This window comes from Anas acuta, chromosome 4 (assembly GCF_963932015.1).
Source record: "Anas acuta chromosome 4, bAnaAcu1.1, whole genome shotgun sequence".
NCBI classification, from domain to species: domain Eukaryota; kingdom Metazoa; phylum Chordata; class Aves; order Anseriformes; family Anatidae; genus Anas; species Anas acuta.
The window spans coordinates 70,957,182-70,976,136 of NC_088982.1; the positions used below are offsets into that span (position 1 = coordinate 70,957,182).

Here is an 18,955-nt window from a genome sequence, read left to right on the forward strand (position 1 = left end):
CTGAACACAGTACTTGAGGTGCGGCCTCACCAGAGCTGAGTACAGGGGACGATCACCTCCCTGCTCCTGCTGGCTACGCTATTCCTGACACAAGCCAGGATGCCGTTGGCCTTCTTGGCCACCTGGGCACGCTCCCACCTTATCATGCAAGCATTGATCAACACCCCCAGAGCCTTTTTTTCTGCATAACTTTCAAGCCACTCTCCCCTGAGCCTGTAGTGCTGCATGGCTTCCTCACACCTCCTCTTCATACCACCATCCTGCTATGTACATTTGCACTTTGGCACTGGACTTGAGGCTGCCTCAGCCCCTAACCACCCAAACTTTGCATAGATTCTTCTGAACTTTTCACACCTTCCCTGCTCTTCTCCACATCAGTGTTCAAGCCGTGGCCTACCTCACCTCAGAGATTACCCTCTTTGCTTTAGTCCAGCCAAACATTTAAGAGGAGGAGAAAGAGAAGGTGGCTGACAGACAGTGACTTACTTTAGCATATCTTACCTTTGGGGGTGAATCTTACTTTAGACTAGTCAGGTATAAGAAGCTGTTCCTCAGAGAAGACCAGCATGATGCAGGGAAAAGAGCACTTCAACCAAAGTTTGAGGTCTCGTTGTGTCCCAGAAGTTTCCCTGACAACACCCTAAGTACTTGCAAAGTAAAGAATTTACTCTTCTCACCTCATTAATTTTTAAATAGGCCTGGGAATTGCTAAGCCATGTGCACTTACTGCTCTTAATAAGAAGAAATAGGCATTACAAATTAATTTTTTTTTTTTTTTTTAATATTAGAACTAAAGCTGCTTACACGTTCTCAAATTAGAAGTCGAGCTTCAAAAAGATTAAAGCACTCCAGGACATGTGGCTGGTGCAATCATAACTCCTATCTATTTTTCCATTAGGCTGTAATCTCTTACAGACATTTCACCCTTGCTATTAAATGAAGATACACACTTTTGAGAAAATAAGCAAGTATCTTTAGTTCTGCTGAACTTGAACTTAACAGTCCCATCTGATAAACACAGGAGCTATAAAGCAACTTTTTATCCATGGAAAGGACAGCTTTATCTAAATAGAAGCAGGGCTCCCGCGCTTTTGTCTTTGAAGTTGGCATAGCTTGCTGCAACAAATCTAATACAGAAGGAACTGCAGCCTGAAAGTCAGTATGATTAAAATCTGGGGTTCAAGCAAAATATTCTTTTCATAGTTCCCAAATCCTTCATAAGGAAACATTCTTCATGGACAATGTCATTGCGTGTTTCTGGAATGTAAGATTTTGCTTCTGAAATCAGTGTATGCATGTACAGCTAGGAATAAGTAGTAAATAATGCTTTCAACCAGCTTAGAAGAAAAGTTTTAAAAGTTATCTGAAGAATTGATGGAACAAAACCAGACAAAAGCAGATTCACACAGCAACCACAAACAGATGCAACTCTGAATCAAAGATCACATCAGTCTGTAGCAAAGATGTTGCTTTTGTGCTTGGTTTTAAGCCTTCTTCCATTACTGATACTTAGGTGATGTTAAAGTGATTTCCATGTAAACATAATATTCAAGGTCATGGTCCTAAAGAAGCTTTGGAGCAAATGTATTCGTATAGAGTAACACTATTTTAGATAAAACATAGCAGTCAGATGAAAACAGGTAGAAAGAAGAGGGAGAATAAGCAAGAATCGGACATTTCAGGATATATCCATAGCCACCTTGCCAGGCAGGCAGGCAAAGTTATCACTCCAGTTTGAAATCAAAAGCAGTTTTCATGACAGAAAAAGACAGTTTTCAGGAAGCATCTGAAAACAAGATCAAGGACGAACACTATGGATTTTAGTCACATAATTTAAAAGGTTTTATGAAACCAATCATGACTAGTGTGTTTCTACTTAGCATTTTCCATGCAAATGTTTTTCTTTACATCCTTTGTAATTGAGTAGATGAAGGCAGTACTTAATCCCCTAGGATCTCCATCCTTTGCATGTTTATTTTTGGTGGTTTTTTTTTGTTTGTTTATTTTCAAACAGACCGAGTCCCATCACTCCCTTGAATTCTGATGGCCTGATAGCAGAAACTATTTTACTCTTGTACCCAGTGAGAAAGAATAATGCATAGAGCCACTGTTACTGGCAGAAAGAGTCCTATACAGTCAGGGAAGTATTATAACAACAACAGCAATAATAAAAACCAAAAAGGTTTGATTTTTCACTCCCTCAGCCCCACAACCAATGCCATTTTTATGATCATTATTAGCAAGGAGTAACACAGATTTTGATTTTCAGTCAGGACTACTTACAAAAGGAGGAGCAGCCAAACTTGCAGACATTAGGAACTTTCTCTAAAATTTTGCAGACACTGTAGTGTCACTGTTTTCTACACAACCTCACTTACAAATTCCTTGTTATGCCTTGAATTCAGTTTTCCCTTGCCGTCATACTCAGCTCTTCAGATTTCCAAGTAAAGACACCAACATCATACCCTTATCCATGCTCCCCATCTCCCTCTACTTCCCAAGCACTAAGTCTGCCCCATTCCTGGGTCTGGAAGCTGCTCTTGTCCTCCCCTTCCTGCAGTGCTCACCAGTCCAGACCACACACCTGTGTCCCACCGCACTCCCAGCACCCATGCCAGTACCACAAAGAGCTGGAGCCAAAAATTACCAAGGTGCGTGCTTCCAGCAGTGCTGCTCTGTGGCCAGTTCAATCTGAAGCGTTCTGCATTGCAAAGGGCATTTTTAGGAAGCCATGACCCACCTTGCAGCCCGGCCATACATTACACCTCACATCTCCTCTCCCCCTTTGCTTGAGGTGATGCTGCAGAAAGGAGAGAAGAGAGGCCAAAGAAGATGAAGAAGAGTGCAAGCAGCCGTGGCTGACCATTCTTACTCGTAAGCTTACTCGAAATGTCTCCGTACACAGTTGCAGGCCGTCTACAAAAATACCATATAAATGGGTTCTGCTTGCCTAAGTAGCCTAATTGCCTGATTATTATGGAAACCTCTCTCTGTCTCCCTGGAATAACGTGATTGAGTGACTCAGCTGAGTCAGCAGAGCGAAAAGACAAGTTATTCCCTGCATGCAGCTAGGCAGATGTGCAGCAACGTCTCATTTATTATTGCCTCTGATATGATAAAACAAGTAAACTCTTCTCACCACTGCAGGAAACCCCTTTAAATTACAGAGTTGAGCCGTAATCCACTTGTGCCTGAGAACACCGACAAGAAGCTTCAATATGAAATGAAACTAGAAGCAGCAAGAACAATCTTGTCTGCTTTTCCTGCTTTCCATCAGTGCATCCAGTTAGCTCGATAAATACTGCCTCTTTGGCAAGAAATTGTAATACTCTGAGGAAAAAATAAAGAAAATTGCAGAATCTAAAGAATACCAACTGCCAGATACAACCTTGCCCTCTTTTAAAACAAAAGCAACAGGAATTTAATATAACACCTTAATGCAAACTGTAAGTGGAAGAGAAATTCCTTCTTTACAACGTGACCACATACGTCACTTGGGGTCAAGGACCTTCAATTTAGAAAATGCATCTTTTTGGGGATTCAACTGTAGTTGCTTTTTATCCAAGACTTTCTGAATGAGTATTAACAAAGGCAGCACAGCTCTGGGACATTTAGAGAAGAAAAAAAATAGGGTAGGAGAGACCTAGGGAGTAGAGGAAGAGAAAAAATAATAAAATCAAATCTTAGGCCTTTTTGCAAAAAGCACAGGCTGCTATTTATAAAATATGGATTATTTAACCAAGTATGATGTAAAGCTGCTACCCAGGAAACTGCACCAAGTATTTGTACTGGTTGCCAAATGGACTTCCACTACAATTCTTCCTCTCCAAGGAAACCAGGGAGAATGTTAAACTATGTAAGAAGAAAAAGAAGTTACATCTATGTCTTCAGACAGACAGCTTGCAATTCGGGACAACTACAGCTTGAAATCATTTTCTCCTTGGGAACTCACAAGCTGACTCCTTACACATTTCTCAGGGGAAAATTCTAAAGTATCCTTCAAAAAATGTCAGCTTACCTCATATTGTTAGAAACCTGATAAATAATTAGCAGTGAAGTTATTAAAACAGTGATTTGCATAACTGCTTCCTAATATTCTTCAAGCATGGGATATATATTAAAAAAAAAAAGAGTAAGTGTTTAAAACAGCTTACTATTATTACAATGAGATGAAACAAAGAATTCCTCCTTGCTGAAAACTAGTCATACTCCAAGGCTTTGCCCCAGCTGTACTTGTAGAAAGAAACACTTGCACAAGGTTAAACTTTCAAGAATGGAGCCATGCAGTCGATACAGCATCACCCATCAATAATCAGTGAAGAAAACTGGCTGGCGGACAAAGCACAGGTAAAAGTCACAGTGCCACTTTGGGAAGTGCCAGCTACAGCCGAGTGCTGAGCATAGATGGGCAGAGGTAGCATTGGCCAGACAGACTTTGGAGATTCTGCTCTTCCTCTATTCCTCTTTTTTGATATTCCAATAATTTATCTTGGCAAGGACTGACCACAGACTATATTGCCATTAATATTTAATTACTAGTTATCATATGCAAAATATGATTTTAAAACAATGGTTTGAAAAACATGACACAACAATGATGTTAAATATAAAGAACTTGCCCATAGGATGCAAAGGGAGAGATCAGGCTGCTTAACATTATTTCTTTTTTACAGGTATAATTGCTAAAGAAAAGTTTGTTAATCAATCATGGAATCCCAATTATGAGAGGTCAAAAAGGTCAAATGCACCCAGCTTTCAACTTCAAAGTGTGTGTAATGATGAAGGATTGTGAGGAAGAAGGGGATGGGCAACTAGTGAACCCAGAACCCGAGGCTAAGGCTGCAGAGCGTGCTCTGCCTGCCCTTACTGCTCCATTTATATTCACAGCAGACAAACACATCCCAATGGACTCAAAGCCCAAAGTCTGTACAAAATACAGACTGTTTGCAATAATTGAATGTGATCTAAATAAGCATCTAAGAAGCTATTAAAGTCATCTAAATAATATTTAGATTATCATAAACACACTGATTCTGCCTCAGCTACAAACACAGCACATTTGCTACAATCAGCTTACATTCAATTAAAACGATTGCTATTTATAACTTGAATAAACAACTAGAACATTCATTAGAGACTCAAAAATTAACATTTACCATCACTTATTTCTTAAGTCAATATATATCTTATTTATTTACTTTGCTAATTGGTGTAATGCCTTATCTGCTATTGGAAAAAGCCCTAAAGCATAATAAAATACATTCATGTTTCCAAAACCAAACAGAGAAAAAAAAAAGTGCTACAAGGCTTCCTTCAGTTAAGCTAATCTGCAAAACCAAAGCACTGGAAGCAGAAGACTCCTTACACTGACGCAGCCGGCCCGGCTTATGCATTCTGATTTTTTTTTGAAAAGCTACTGAATACATGGAGAAGGTGTTGATGCTTCTAACAATACCAAAAAATAGTTGCCAGAATGTGATGAGTTAATGATGGCGCTCCTAATTAAATAATTCTTGAAGTAGTGTGACATAAAAAGTATTTTAACAAAAGCATGTTGGAAAATAAACCCAGTTTCTCACTCAAGCTAGTAGATACAGTCAGGGGTAGATACAGTCTGAAAAACAGAAGCATCAAAAGCGTACTCGAATTTATAATTTATACGTATATATACAATTTATATCATTAGAAGCTAACTTGTATCTTGATTGGTTAACGTTCTGTACAACCTGAAATAAATGTGAAGAACAACATGCTGTTGTCTTGATCTACCTAAGAAGGAAAAAAAGTTTCTTCTAGAAACAGAACTCAAAATCAACCTGGAAATGGCAGAAGAGTCTTCAGGCAGAATATATCTAATGACTGTTAGGAACAGCACAGACCTGGCACTTGAACATTTCCTAGCCTGCACAAAGAAGCTAAGAGATGGTGTGCACTACTCACTGTGCTCCTCTTAGGGGAATGGAGGGACTGTAGACACCAATTCTTCAAGGACTTAACATAAACCTAGCCAATACATTTTATATGGACAATTATATCTTAGGTGCGTATGGGAGGAAATTATAAGCAACTGAGATTTGGCAAATTTAGTCAATAGCAAATAGGCTTGAATCCCCATCTGTAAGAAGCCTGTCATGCAAGCTGTCCTTGATTACATGCATAGAAAAATTACCCTCAGGAAACTCTTCTCAAACTGCTTTTGGTAAGAAAGCAGCTTTCCTGTTTGTAGTGTTTCATCAAGATATTAAGCCACCTTTCCATGAAGGTTTTTCTCCTTCTGCTTCATCAAAAAAGGAAAATCTGAACTGAGGGCAATCAGCCCAAGAATCAATAATCCTGTGGTGGCTTTTCTCCATCTGAATGCCTCAATTCCCCAACATTTTACCAGGAACTCCCACCCTTGAATATAGGATGGGTGGTAGAAGAAAAAACTAAGGCCTAGTTGTACCAGCCTGGGGATGTCTGGAGTCCATCTGTCACACTGAGCAGGCGTATGCAGAGATAAAGGAACTGCACCACGCGCTCCTCTTAATGCACACAGGTAGCTGGAGAGGGTGTGCACATCTACCATGGCTGTAAGAAGGGAGATGGAGGAATCACAGAAAATTGTTACGTGATAAATAGTATTAGTGTCTGACTCCTGGACTTTCAAGAACACTGCTCCGCGTGCTTCTAGGGCATGAAGGTAAATTTCATGCACCAAGATAAATTAGAAAAAAATTCAGTGTACTGGTCAAGAAAAAGTCAGAAACTAATTTGAGTAACCTACTATTAAAATTCAGTGGTGAATGCAAAGGGTTTTTTAATTCTTATTTTGGACTTTCTCTCTCTCTTAAAATATACATGCTAATTCACTTATGATGCACATTCGTTCTCTCTGGAACTATTTCCTCCTTCAGATTTTATCTCAGCAGAAATATGCTTACTGGCTGAAGGAGTAAAAGATTAAGCAACACACAAGGCTGGGAGGGAGAAGAGTACCCGAGCCTATTTACGAAGTTGCAAATAGATGTCACTAAAATGAAAACTAAGCAATGCTAATAATAAAAAGTCAAAACAGTTTGTTCTACTGGTTGCTGATTTAGGATGAAAAGTGCTCACCCAGGGGCAAATACTTCTGTTATTATTAACCAAAGCACTGTAACATGCAGATATACACAAATATTTGAGTAGCCAATAAAAAGCACTTAAGGGACAAACTGAAACAGCTTAGAAAGAACATACAAATACGGGAGTAGGAGACAGACGGTGTTTAGAATTAAATACACTGAACACTTCATGTTTTAAGAAGTCATAAATTACCTTGAGAAGCAAACCCACAACTCTGTTTTCAAAGGAATTGTTTCCTACTCTTCCCAGCCCTAAATACAGATGTGATCCACAAAGATACGAGATACAAGTGTCGCATGTAGTGCTTATTCCACAGGAACCAGGTAAATAGGTAGGGAAACAAAAAAAGTATGTTTTCAAGAGCTAGACTGACCAGCAAGGACACAATGGAGTATTAGAAAAACTGCAGCATGTACTGCAGACTGAATTCAGTTCCCACTGCTTTCAAGTGGAAAAAAGTTTTCCAATGGCAGCAAACACTAGCAGAGAACTTGACCGAAGAAACAGGTAATTCTGGGATTAAGGTTAAAAATCAAAGACAAAAAAAGCTACCTTTGTGCATAAACAGTATTTCAACAATAATTTCAAAATTTTATTCGCAATGTTGCTCAAATCCATGAGCAGGGGAAATGTCCATGCCCATGGCAGGGGGTTGGAACTGGATCATCTTTAAGGTCCCTTCCAACCCAAACCATTCTGTGATTCTCTGATGAAGTGTCATCTTGCAAAGACAAATAGCTGAAGGTGCAGAAGTGGTTACAAGTGACAGGTGCCTCATTAGTGGCTCACCCTACATGGGATTTCAGAAGCCTGGACTGCGGCCCCCAACAACCATAGCATACATGTCTCAAAATCTGACACACAAGTACAGCACACGAGAGCAAACACATTTGTACACTAGAACTTCACATACAAATCTGCTTCCTTGCTAGTCTCCATGAGATGACTTTTCACTTTCCTACAGAAAAAAACAACACAACTGAGTGTATTCATGATTTTCTGTGATTTCATGTATTTCTGTATCCACCATAAAAAGAGCTAAAAAAACCCACACAGCTACAGTAGATCCAACACCCTTGAGCTTCAAAAGAAGCTAAACCATCAGTTATGTGGCAGTGAATCAAAAGTGTTTTACTGTTAAGCAGAAAGAAATAGAAAATAAAGAGAAGGCAATAGAAGTTGTGGTATTTATTTTTTTTCTCCATAAAATAGAAAAAACATTAGCTTAATTTCTCGGAAACCATGGGATGGATGAGCCTAGTTACTGGCATTATAAACAAACATACTTTTTGGTATGAAAATAAAACTACCACCAAAAAAAAAGACCCAACACATTTCTCAGGAAATGGAAGAAACTTTGCTTGACCCAAAACAATAGATTTTTTTTTTCTCTGCTACAATTACAAATCTTTGTTCTATTTACTAATTCAGCACATCATTGTTGCTCTCTCCCTTATCCCTCCTCGCTGCTTCCAAGCCTCTTTACTCTTGCCTGGACACAGAAAAGCATGAGCTTCAGGACTGAGGAAACTTGGCTGTTTACTCTTGTCATACATTAAGAAAAGCTAGCACATACACGAAAACATTTTCACTGTCAAGCACTGGAGTAGGCTGCAAAAAGAGACTGCATAATTACTTTCCTTGGAAGTTTTCGTGATCTGACAGGACAAAGCTCTTGGCAAGCTCATCTGAATTCAGGGTTTTGTCTGTTTTCTGAAAGAATTTGTACCAGATGACCTCCTATCAGAATTATTCTATGAATTTGCAGTCCTTGGCTCCTTCAGAAAGCCTCTCTATGCATCTGTAGACCAGCACAGCAGTCGTATTTGCTGTGTGACATTCCTGTATGACAACCACCAGTATTCTTGTGTCATTTCATTTTTCTTCCCAGTTGCCTTTGTATTCCTACCTATTATTTCTTAAATCCTATAAACTCTTTAGTTTCCTTTTGTTCGGCTTTTGCAGGTCTAGCTCTTGGAGTCCTGGATTTGTGCCCAAGGCTTACAGAAAATACGGTAACATTAAAAAAATTATATATATATATTAAAAAAAAAAAGATGATGACTGAATATCATACTCAGGTTTAGGGACTATTTAAGTATTCAGATACACTGAAGTGACAATTCAGAGCTTAATTTCTTAGTAGTTGAGAAAAACAGATCAAAAGACTAAAATCTAATGCAGACGGCCAAATAGATAGGACATACCTACATGTATATACTTCCCCTACTACTGTAATGTAGTAATGAATGAATTTTGATTGTAGGAGAACATGGAAGAAAGACATACTGTTTAATTTTATTTATATAAAGACTAACTAGATTTATACTGCTGAGGGCATGGAACAGAATCACTTCAAATCACCAGCACCTTTCAGATGGTATAGCTGACAAAAAACAATCATCAGATTTTAATAGGAAGACAAAGGGATATTTTTCCTGAACTGAGTAGCTATGCAGATATATTCTTATTTACCAGCTTTTCTTTGCTAAGGCAAACGCAGGTATAACTTACATACTGCCTCTCAAAACTGCTTGAGCCGTACCCTTTAACCTGGCACGCCAAGATGGAAAAATGCAGCCAGAGCTGCCCACATCACTTTCCTTTTACCCAGTTCTTTCAATCAATCACAGAACCAGTAAGGTTGGAAAAGGCTTCCAAGATCATCTGGTCCAACTGTCCCCCTGCCATGAATATTGCTCACTAAACCATGTCCCTAAGCACCACATCCACCCTGTCCTTAAACACCTCCAGGGACGGTGACTCTACCACTTCCCTGGGCAACCTGCTCCAATGCCTGACTGCTCTTTCTGAGTTTTTCCTAAAAATTCCAGTTCTCACTGGAAAACTGTTCTTTTATTGTTTCTCTCCTGAGACAAAGCCTGTTTGTAGTTCTGCAGGTATGACCTGGATAGTGGTCTGCTGTAGTAACGAAGAACACCACAGAGCTGGAAGAGCAGGAGCAGAGAGAGGCAGAGATCCAGCACAAAAAGAAATAATTTTATTGGCATGTACATCAAAGAAACTTAAGTTCAAAGCAGTGAAGTTTGACAAAAAACAACAAAAAATCCCACATGACCAAAAAAAACTTTCCACTTCCTGCTCAGGAAAAAAATATGCAGGGAATAAAGAACTACACTTCAGAGCAGTTAAACCTCATTCACTGCACTTGATTCTTCCTCAGAATCAATACCATGGCACGGGCTCTAACACCATGCAGTAGTTAAGAAGCAAGTCTGTGCAATGAATGTGTCAAACTCCTGTGCTTGGTAGTAACAACAGAACTACCAGGGACTGAGGTTTGGTGGGTATTTTCTTACTGCACTAAGCAGAACAAAACAATAACAACAAAAAAAGAAAGCCTCTTCCCCCTGCCCCACCTCATTAAACTGTGATGGGGTGGCACAGTCCATCAAAAGAGATGGAAAATTTGTACATAACTAAGAAGGTCCTAGAGCAACTAACTTGAACTTGGCTGAAAGTAACCAATTGGCACTGCAAGCAAGGTAAAAAGCCAGCTATAGCACGGCTCTAAGTAAAATTGTGACATTGATTAAAAAAAAGAACAAAAACCAAACAAAAATTCACCAAAAAAAAATCCCTCAAAACACATGCACACAATATTGGCATTAATGTGACTCCTCCAATTTGCACTGAGTTGGAGTACCCTAACTGAGTGGTAGTTCTCCTCTACAGCAGTTTGAAATCTGCCCACCCACTGCAATTCTCATGTGAATCCTATAGATGCAAGAAAGAGACTAAGAACATCGTTTCAGATTTTCAAACAAGATGACCAATAAACTCATCAGCTGGTATTTCAACAACCAACATTGCAGCTACAAAACTAAAATGATCCATTTATCTTTCTGCCTCCTCTCACCTACTTAGGCAGGGACATATCACACTATTTTAAACTTTAATAATTTAAAATATCAACATAAGCGAGGTACAATTATTATCACTCATGACTACTTTGATGATAGGATTTAGAGTTCGCTGAGGCCTTGAGGATTTAGAGTTCTCTGAGCTACAGCAGAGAAACAAATGTATGCAATAAATAAAGCTTTGCATTAAAACAATGCAAGAATGGACAACAGTGCATGTCTGTGTGTCACTTGTCTTCCCCCTCCATGTGCCAGGGCACTTACCAGGTCACTTCTAGGTGCTTCCTGATAATCTGCTGAAAAGCAGGACATTGAACTTCTCGTGCCGTTGCTGTCACCAGCTTGTCGAGGAGGCTGTGCATATTGCCTGTACGTAGCACTCTTTGGGGTCCAGCGAAACAGGTTGATTGACTCACGAACACAACGCTCAATGTCAATCTCTGATCAAGGATTTAAAGAAAAAAAAACAACAAATGCAAGTGTGAGAAGTCAGTAAAGCCGATTAGCTATGACGTTTCTAAAGAAATACACACATATCCATCTATACACCTCTGTCTTTCTCCCTTAAAAAGTAGCTTTCAAAAATCCTTGGCCATTCAAAAAGCACTTAGCAACTTCTATAAAAAAAACTAGCAAAGGCGTTTTAAGCATTAGCTTTATCCCCAGGTATGCGTGAAAACACAGCGAACTTTTATTAAAGAGAAATACAAGAGAACTTCAATCAATGCAATGACAGGAATATAAGCAAAGCTTCATCACTCAAAAGCATCTTCATAAAACGCCTTTGCAAATCAGATTGTTGACACAAATATAAATGTATGCAACACATCAAAAGTGTATTTCATACAGTGTATGCAAATTGGGATTTTTGGATCACCTCATCATCCTATTTATCAGTTATGTACCTGCTACAAGCCAGATGATTTTGCTGAAGGCATTCGGTGCTGTCAAACCTTGCATGGCCTGCTGTTTTGACAAAGCTATACGCTGCCTTTTGGTGGAAAACAGGGAATCTCAATGTCACTTAGTGTTTGATGGCACACTGGTGCACAAAAAGGCTTTCTCTTAGAGCTGAGGAGTCCAAAACCCAACCACAACTTACAGTGGAACACTCTGGTCAAAGAAACAAAGTGCCAAATGTGACAAAATATTACTCAAATTAGGAGGAAGGTAGACACCTGTTAAAGGTGAAGCATCCTAAAATAAGCTATGGTCAAAGAAAAATGACCAAAGCATAATGAAAAACATACATAAAAGAAAAAAACAAACGAACTACTATAAACATCATTTTTGCAACAGTGAGCATCCTTCATGTGTCTGTTTTCTAACAAGGTGTAACATAAAAACCATTTCCTTTTTTATCACTGCAAAACGACTGGTTACTTTTACATCTCCTGCCTCCAGTTTGGCAAAGAGAAAAATTATCCCAACTTGCATTTTATGATGAACCCGGCGTAGTGCAGACAAACAACAAGTATATTTGCACTTCTCACGTCTGCCCCAAGCATCTTGGACAACTTGCTGCATGACTCACAATTTAGATGATTGGGCCATGAATTTCTTTGGAAATAATAGAGACAATGCAGTCAAACTTTATCTGTACAACTCGAACAGACCTGATACATTGCCACGACTTGATTTGATGCATTGCCATCAATGAAGAAGTCACACCAGAAACTTCAGTCATTAGCATGGTGAGCAAAAGAGAACGAAATTGAAGCCTGGGGCAGAATATTCTAGTTGCATGAGGTTATTTGCTTTGTTTAAAACTAAATGCGTGATGCCATCTATTAATTTCCCATTCAAACATTCAAAAGGCTGTCCATATTCAGGCAGGATACAGCCTTCAGTGTTCAGTGGAAGGCAGTGGCCATGCCTGGAAGTGAACCTCCATGGAACAAGAGGGAATTTTAAACAGCTTGTGAGGCCATCAGAAACTTAGCAGCAATTCACAGGCTGCTAATTGATTAATAGGCTTCCAAGTAATGTAAAATATAAAAATCAGATGGTGTTATCCACAAACAGGTAACAAAATGTGTGCGCACATATAGGTACATGCATGCATACATTTGGGAAGATGAACATTTATCACCCACATGGGAGAAAAGACTGTTGGTAGCAAAAGCATTTATTCACTTTTCCTTTTTTAAAAGTGATTAGCTTCACGATAGTGGAACTTAAGAAGACATTAAAGTGGGTAAATCATTTACAGAACATGTAATTAGTCACGGTGGGTGAAGGAGCTTCAGACTTGAGTAGCCTTCCAGCCTGTCTTCAACCTTTGCTTGGAATTTGTGTTTAAGAAAGATCACTTCCCGTCAGTGAACAAGATGCAGTGTAATCTTTTGCAGCCTCACTAGATACGATCTTTTCCCTTCCCCTTGACTAATAAATTAGGGTCTACTGCACTACTTCAGTCTTGATTTCTTCCCATGCTCTTTCAAATAACTGAAAAATGATTCAGTCTCTATTAAATGCCCTTTAAAAAAAAATTAAATCACACCACGACTTTGTACCCACACAATATTAATCCTACTTGTACTCTTTCTGCTCGCAAGTAGTATTTTGTGTTACAAGTGAGTCAACGTTAAAGCTTAGACATTATTAAACACATATCATTGGGACATCAGAAGTGTAAATACATGAAGTCAGTGCCAAGATCCTTGAGCAGGACAATGAACAAATGAACAGAATATTTCATGAGGATGCCAGACTACTTGTCATGCACAAACAATTTAGAAGAACATCTTTCTGAGAGAAGGCTCTGAATAAATCTCAGGGTGGCAGCATGAAGTACACAGAAACACCTAGAAAGGATGGGGAGGGCCTGCTTGTGGGACATACACACAACATCTCTGTGCTCTCTGAAGTCCCAGCACTGCTGTGTTCTGTGGCCAGAAAATCATGTGCCTTCCCTTTTTATTCATACAAGTTACTTTGCTGGAAAATCTGTAATCAAAATGTGTTAACATAATATTGCGCCACTAATTCTGAAGCATGCACTAAAAAAAAAAAAAAAAGTTAAGCACAGGTTTAAACGTAATAAAATACTAAAAAAATAGTTATTTCAAAATTGAGTATGTCTTAAAGCAGCCTGGCTTTCACACAGTGTAGAGCACCTGCATTTCAAAAAGTCAAAGTTGGCACCCAAGTACCTAAAAACTAAAAATGGGGTCAGTTTCACTATATAACACAGGTCTTAGGAGTTCTAGATCAACAGAGCTCGAGGATTTCACAGTCAAGCAGCAATTAAGCCTTAGAGGAAATAATTCTATGGCATTAGCTAACATCTTTGCCATGTGGCATCAAAAGACTTTTTTTTCCCTGACTTTTTAAAATATGTGAAATATATGAACCGAAGAAGGCAGGAGTGTGTGTGGGGGTAGTAAACAGAGTAATCTAACACTAATATCCATGTAATTGATATTAATGTAATGTATCCATGTAATGGATATCAGTGGTTTTGTCACAGCCCCATCCCACTATTAAGCCTGTTGAAATACTTTGTCCATTTTCTGAAATAAACTTTCTTGTTGCTCTAAGATATCACTCATTTTTCTCTGCTCATGCTAAAACATCACTCTGTACTGAGATGCTGCCTTCGTTTGTCAACAGTCTCATCTGAAAACACTGGCTCACCTGATAGATCTGCTTTTTAAGTTCTGTTTTAGGTTTTTTTTTTTAATAAATACAGCAGAGAAGAAGACTGTCCTTGAAATAAACATTAGAAAACATCGGTTTAAAGGCGATGCACCTGTAAGAAAAGCACAAAAAACTTATTTTTACAGTAAAACTGGATGTAAAAATATTGTTAACACCAATGAATGGGGAAAAACATAACACGAAGGGCTCCTCCTTAATGAAAACGTACACAGACCAAGTCTTTGTGCAGAGTTAATCAATTCCAGAGGCCTTTCCTTGGGTAACAAGGCACAAGTTAAGAAGCTTGGCCAAAATAAACTTCTGCGTTTTGGATGCAACCCAGAATTATGGGCTCGGTTTGACCTCTCCATCACAAATACTTTACGGTTACCCTGCCTGGCACCTTCTGCTTTCCCCACACAGCCACGTAAATAGGGAAGCAGACCTCTGCCTAATAAAGGCAGGGAAGCTGAACAGGTCAGTTGGTTTGATCTCACCATTCCTGCTCTCTGAAGAAATAGGGGTGGAAAGGCCATAAACCTTTGATTTTCTCGCAACATGCAAAAAGAGGCACTAAGCCTAGATAATTAGAAGGACAAATCGAGTAAGAGAGGTAACATTTCCATCCAACAGCTCTGTATCTATTAGTGCTAAAAGGTTACTAATAAATGATAAGGCCAATGGAAAATTATTCTTTTTATATAATTTATTTCATACATCACAGGATAGTTGTGCTATTTCACTGTTTTGTGGATAGACGTTTGCTCTTACATCAGCATCTCTTTCAATGCATCTCAGGAAAAAAAATACAAAGGTAAAATAAAAAAACACTCATTAAAAACTTCATCAACTAATAAAGTAGAAAGCTACCATTTTCTTCATACATGGATGCAAGGTATACATCTTCCAAGAGCTGTCACAGGGACAAGTGCTGTCAATCATGAGACCATCACATTTTTAATGCAGCACAGCAGGTTTACAGAAGTTGCACTCAGACAGATAAATGGTTGGATGCAGAAGCAAAGGCACAAACTGTAGTGCTGTGACTTCAGATGGGTTATAATTATTGCACAGCTATAATTAGGATCGATAATTTCAATGTAGGATCAATAATTTCAATGTGCATTGACAGCCTACCTTGTCTGGGAGCACCTTTCTCTACAATTTTTGTATCTTGGAATAAAAAATAAAAAATCTCTAGAGGCAGTTCTCTACAGTCAGTATTGTTTACCACCTCTTGCTGATTCGGCTGTTTGCAGTGCACGTGACAATTTTCTTGCTGTTGGGAAGGGATGCCAAACTATTCTTGAGCCTGAGTGCCCACAGTCAGTGGCTAGAATATTAAAAGTGAAATGGTTCAGGCTCTGCCTTGGAGAAGGCACATAAACATCTGTATGAGGGTTTAGAAACACCAGGAAAGGAAGAAATTTTGTTCCTATATTATGAGATCACATGCAATGTCCAAAGAGCAGAAAATGAACTTGTTAGTCTCTTATCTTCATCCATAAAGGAGACGTCTGAGAACTGAGAAATTAAGTATGTCTCAAGATAAAAGAGTTATGGAGTGGAAGGTATTACTAACAAAATAGTCCAAGAACAAATAACATATCAAGGTGAGACAGAGACACTTCTGCTGAGACCAACAGCTGGTATGCTTGCAGCCTGTGTACACAGAGAAGCTGAGAGGAGAGTTACTAAAGTAGAACTAGAACAGTACCTGCAGTTACGGAGTTGTGTGGACCAGTTCATGCAAACACTTGTCAAAGGAGTGAGCAACAGAGACGATCAACAGTAAGCACTGAGTCATTCCCAGAGACATTAGGCTGCATAAAGGGCAAACATGAATCCTTTTCTTACTTGGGACTGTAAAAATCGCTCTGGCCCAGCAGTTTAGGAAAAAGGTTTCATAAAGAATGCCTTCCCACATGGAAACATCATGTTGTCCTGCACTGGTAAAGATGAGCAGGGAAGAAACAGGGTGCTGCGTGGCTGTATGAAGAATAAAGGTTTACTCTGTGAGTCAACCACCAAATGCTACATCCTATGCCCTACCGAGAGAGAAGAATGGAAGAGGTTACATAGAGACTTACACAGCTCGGGCTAGCATGGTTCATTGAAAAGCTCCAACAGGAGACGGTGTTTTAAAGAGTTATATGAAGCGTGCCAGGGCAAGGGGCAGATGTTTCTGTCAGCTAACAAAAGGTGAAAGACACATGAGCCAGCCAAAACACCAGATTAGGATACTGACCAGTGACAGAAGCAACAGGAATTGAAAATGTGTAATGGAAATAGTGGAAATAGTCAGATGTAGGCCATTATGCAAAAAAAATAAAAAAAATCATGAAAGAATAAGGCAAAATAAAGCAAATTATTAGAAGAAAGAACATAATTTCATTGCTTGCTGATAACCATATATAGAAAATACAGAAAAGGACATTTACAAAACATCAGTGGTGAACTTAGAGGAAGAGCTTGTCAAAAACACATGGAAATGAGGGTTGTTTGCCACCAACACAACATCCAACAACATTCAGTTTTTGAAAGATTTTTTCCCCTCTTTTCTGTGTTGCATGATTTGCTAAAATCGCTCTAAAACTGGCTCAACAGACATTCAGCAGCCTCAAATACTAGTGAACCTTACCTCCTTTAGCCTAAACCTGTGCTTCACAGCAGCAATATGGAACTACCAACGCTCAGTAGGCATTAGCAAGGCATTAGCAAGGTTCACGCTGTGTAGGCTTCCAGCTGGGAGACCCCACTCACTTCAGCTGCTTCCCAGACATGATGTGTAAAGTGAAAAACCCTACGGTCAGAAACTCTGACCAGATCAATGCTTATAGAATGAATCAATGTCTGAAGGGTCACAAGCAGAAGAGCTTTATATTAGCAAAGTTTTCCTCTTGTTAGCTTTCAGGAGAATTTCAAGGTACCAATAGGAAGTAATTTTGCATTTCTGCTTTTGAAGTGAGATAAATATTCAAGTAACCTTAAGAAGGGTTACTTGTTGCCATGGGAAGAGGATCAAAGTCTCTAATTTGACCTGTTGTTTCCTAGACCAATAACTGAAAAACTTTAGGTAAAAATTAATACAGGTATCTACATCTGCCCGAAGAACGTCCTGAACCATGCAATACAAACTACCAAAAAACCACCACAACTATTTTACAATTTTGCCGTGATGTTAGCTTTTTATTTTTTATTTTTTTTAAATCTTTGTGGCCAGCCCCTGCGAACCCACTGTCTGTTTTGACTGAACCCACTTGCCCTACAACTGTTAACTCATGTACTTCGACAGCTTGAATGAGACGGCTGGGAGCTTTGAAACAGCTCTGCCCCGAGCTGAAATATGAACTGAAAAAGTTTCTTGCAGGCAATACTGCTGGCATGCGCATCGCTGCTGGAAAAAATACAAAACAGATGACGTGATGCTGGTGAGAAAAAAATAAAATGCTTTTTTTTTTCCTTAAGTGTAAGGGTGGAAGAAACAGCAAGAGATCATCCAGCTCCTCGCCTTGCTCTGAGGCCAAATAATAAGACTACCCCATGCCCTACAGACACTTGTCTAGACTTCTCAGATTTTTGCAGCGACAGAGGTTTCACCTGACACACCCCCGATGTGTACTTAGCCCATTTATCACCATTTTCAAAATAGAAGCTACATTCTTCACATACAATGGGAGCCCAGTTGGGATACCTGTCCTTCCTGAACACGTTTAGTCCTTCAATGCCAGCAATCCAGTACCAACATTTATTCAAGCTTGCAACATGAACAAAGTCTTAGCTTTATGTGCAAACCTTGCTCTCGTTCTCCACGATTAGTTCTGTTCTTTCTGTTGATTTCTACTAGAATCTAGGTCTTAATACATTACGAACGAAGGTTGGATAGACAGAATAAAAAGCCTGATGCAGATTTAAAGGCAAGAGATTAAATTCTTTCAATATCGGGAAGTAAACCAAAGGGACCTAAAGGGATCCAAGGGATCCTGAACCGTGAGAGAGCTGAGAATTCCCTTAAAGACGCCTTGATCCTCAGCCCTTACTTTAGCAGAAAGGTTTTTCTGGCGCTCAGACTACACTCTGTATTTAAGTAGTTATGTGTGTATCTACTAACAGCACTGGATCTAAAGACACACAGCAAGTATGTCTACGATCGTGTGGAGATGTGCTGCTAATGTACATTTTAATCAAGGAGTCTTAACAACGCTGTACCTCCTAGAGCTTACCCCACTCAGCTCCAACAAACCTGTGCATGTAAATCCTACCACTTCCACAGTGAAAAATGGTACCAATAGTTCTGGTGCTTTCATTTTTCCTGGAAAGCC

The 18,955-nt window shown here is 39.2% G+C and overlaps 1 protein-coding gene across 6 annotated transcripts in view; it reads right to left on the reverse strand.

Moving 5' to 3' along the window:
- The window catches only part of TBCK (TBC1 domain containing kinase), a 107,710-nt gene that overhangs the window by 21,319 nt on the left and 67,436 nt on the right, over window positions 1-18,955 (reverse strand). For all 6 annotated transcript variants that reach the window (XM_068681883.1, XM_068681881.1, XM_068681882.1 and 3 more), the window contains one exon: window positions 11,256-11,431. In XM_068681883.1, coding sequence (XP_068537984.1) covers window positions 11,256-11,431 — 176 coding nt within the window. The remainder of the gene's footprint in view (window positions 1-11,255; window positions 11,432-18,955) is intronic.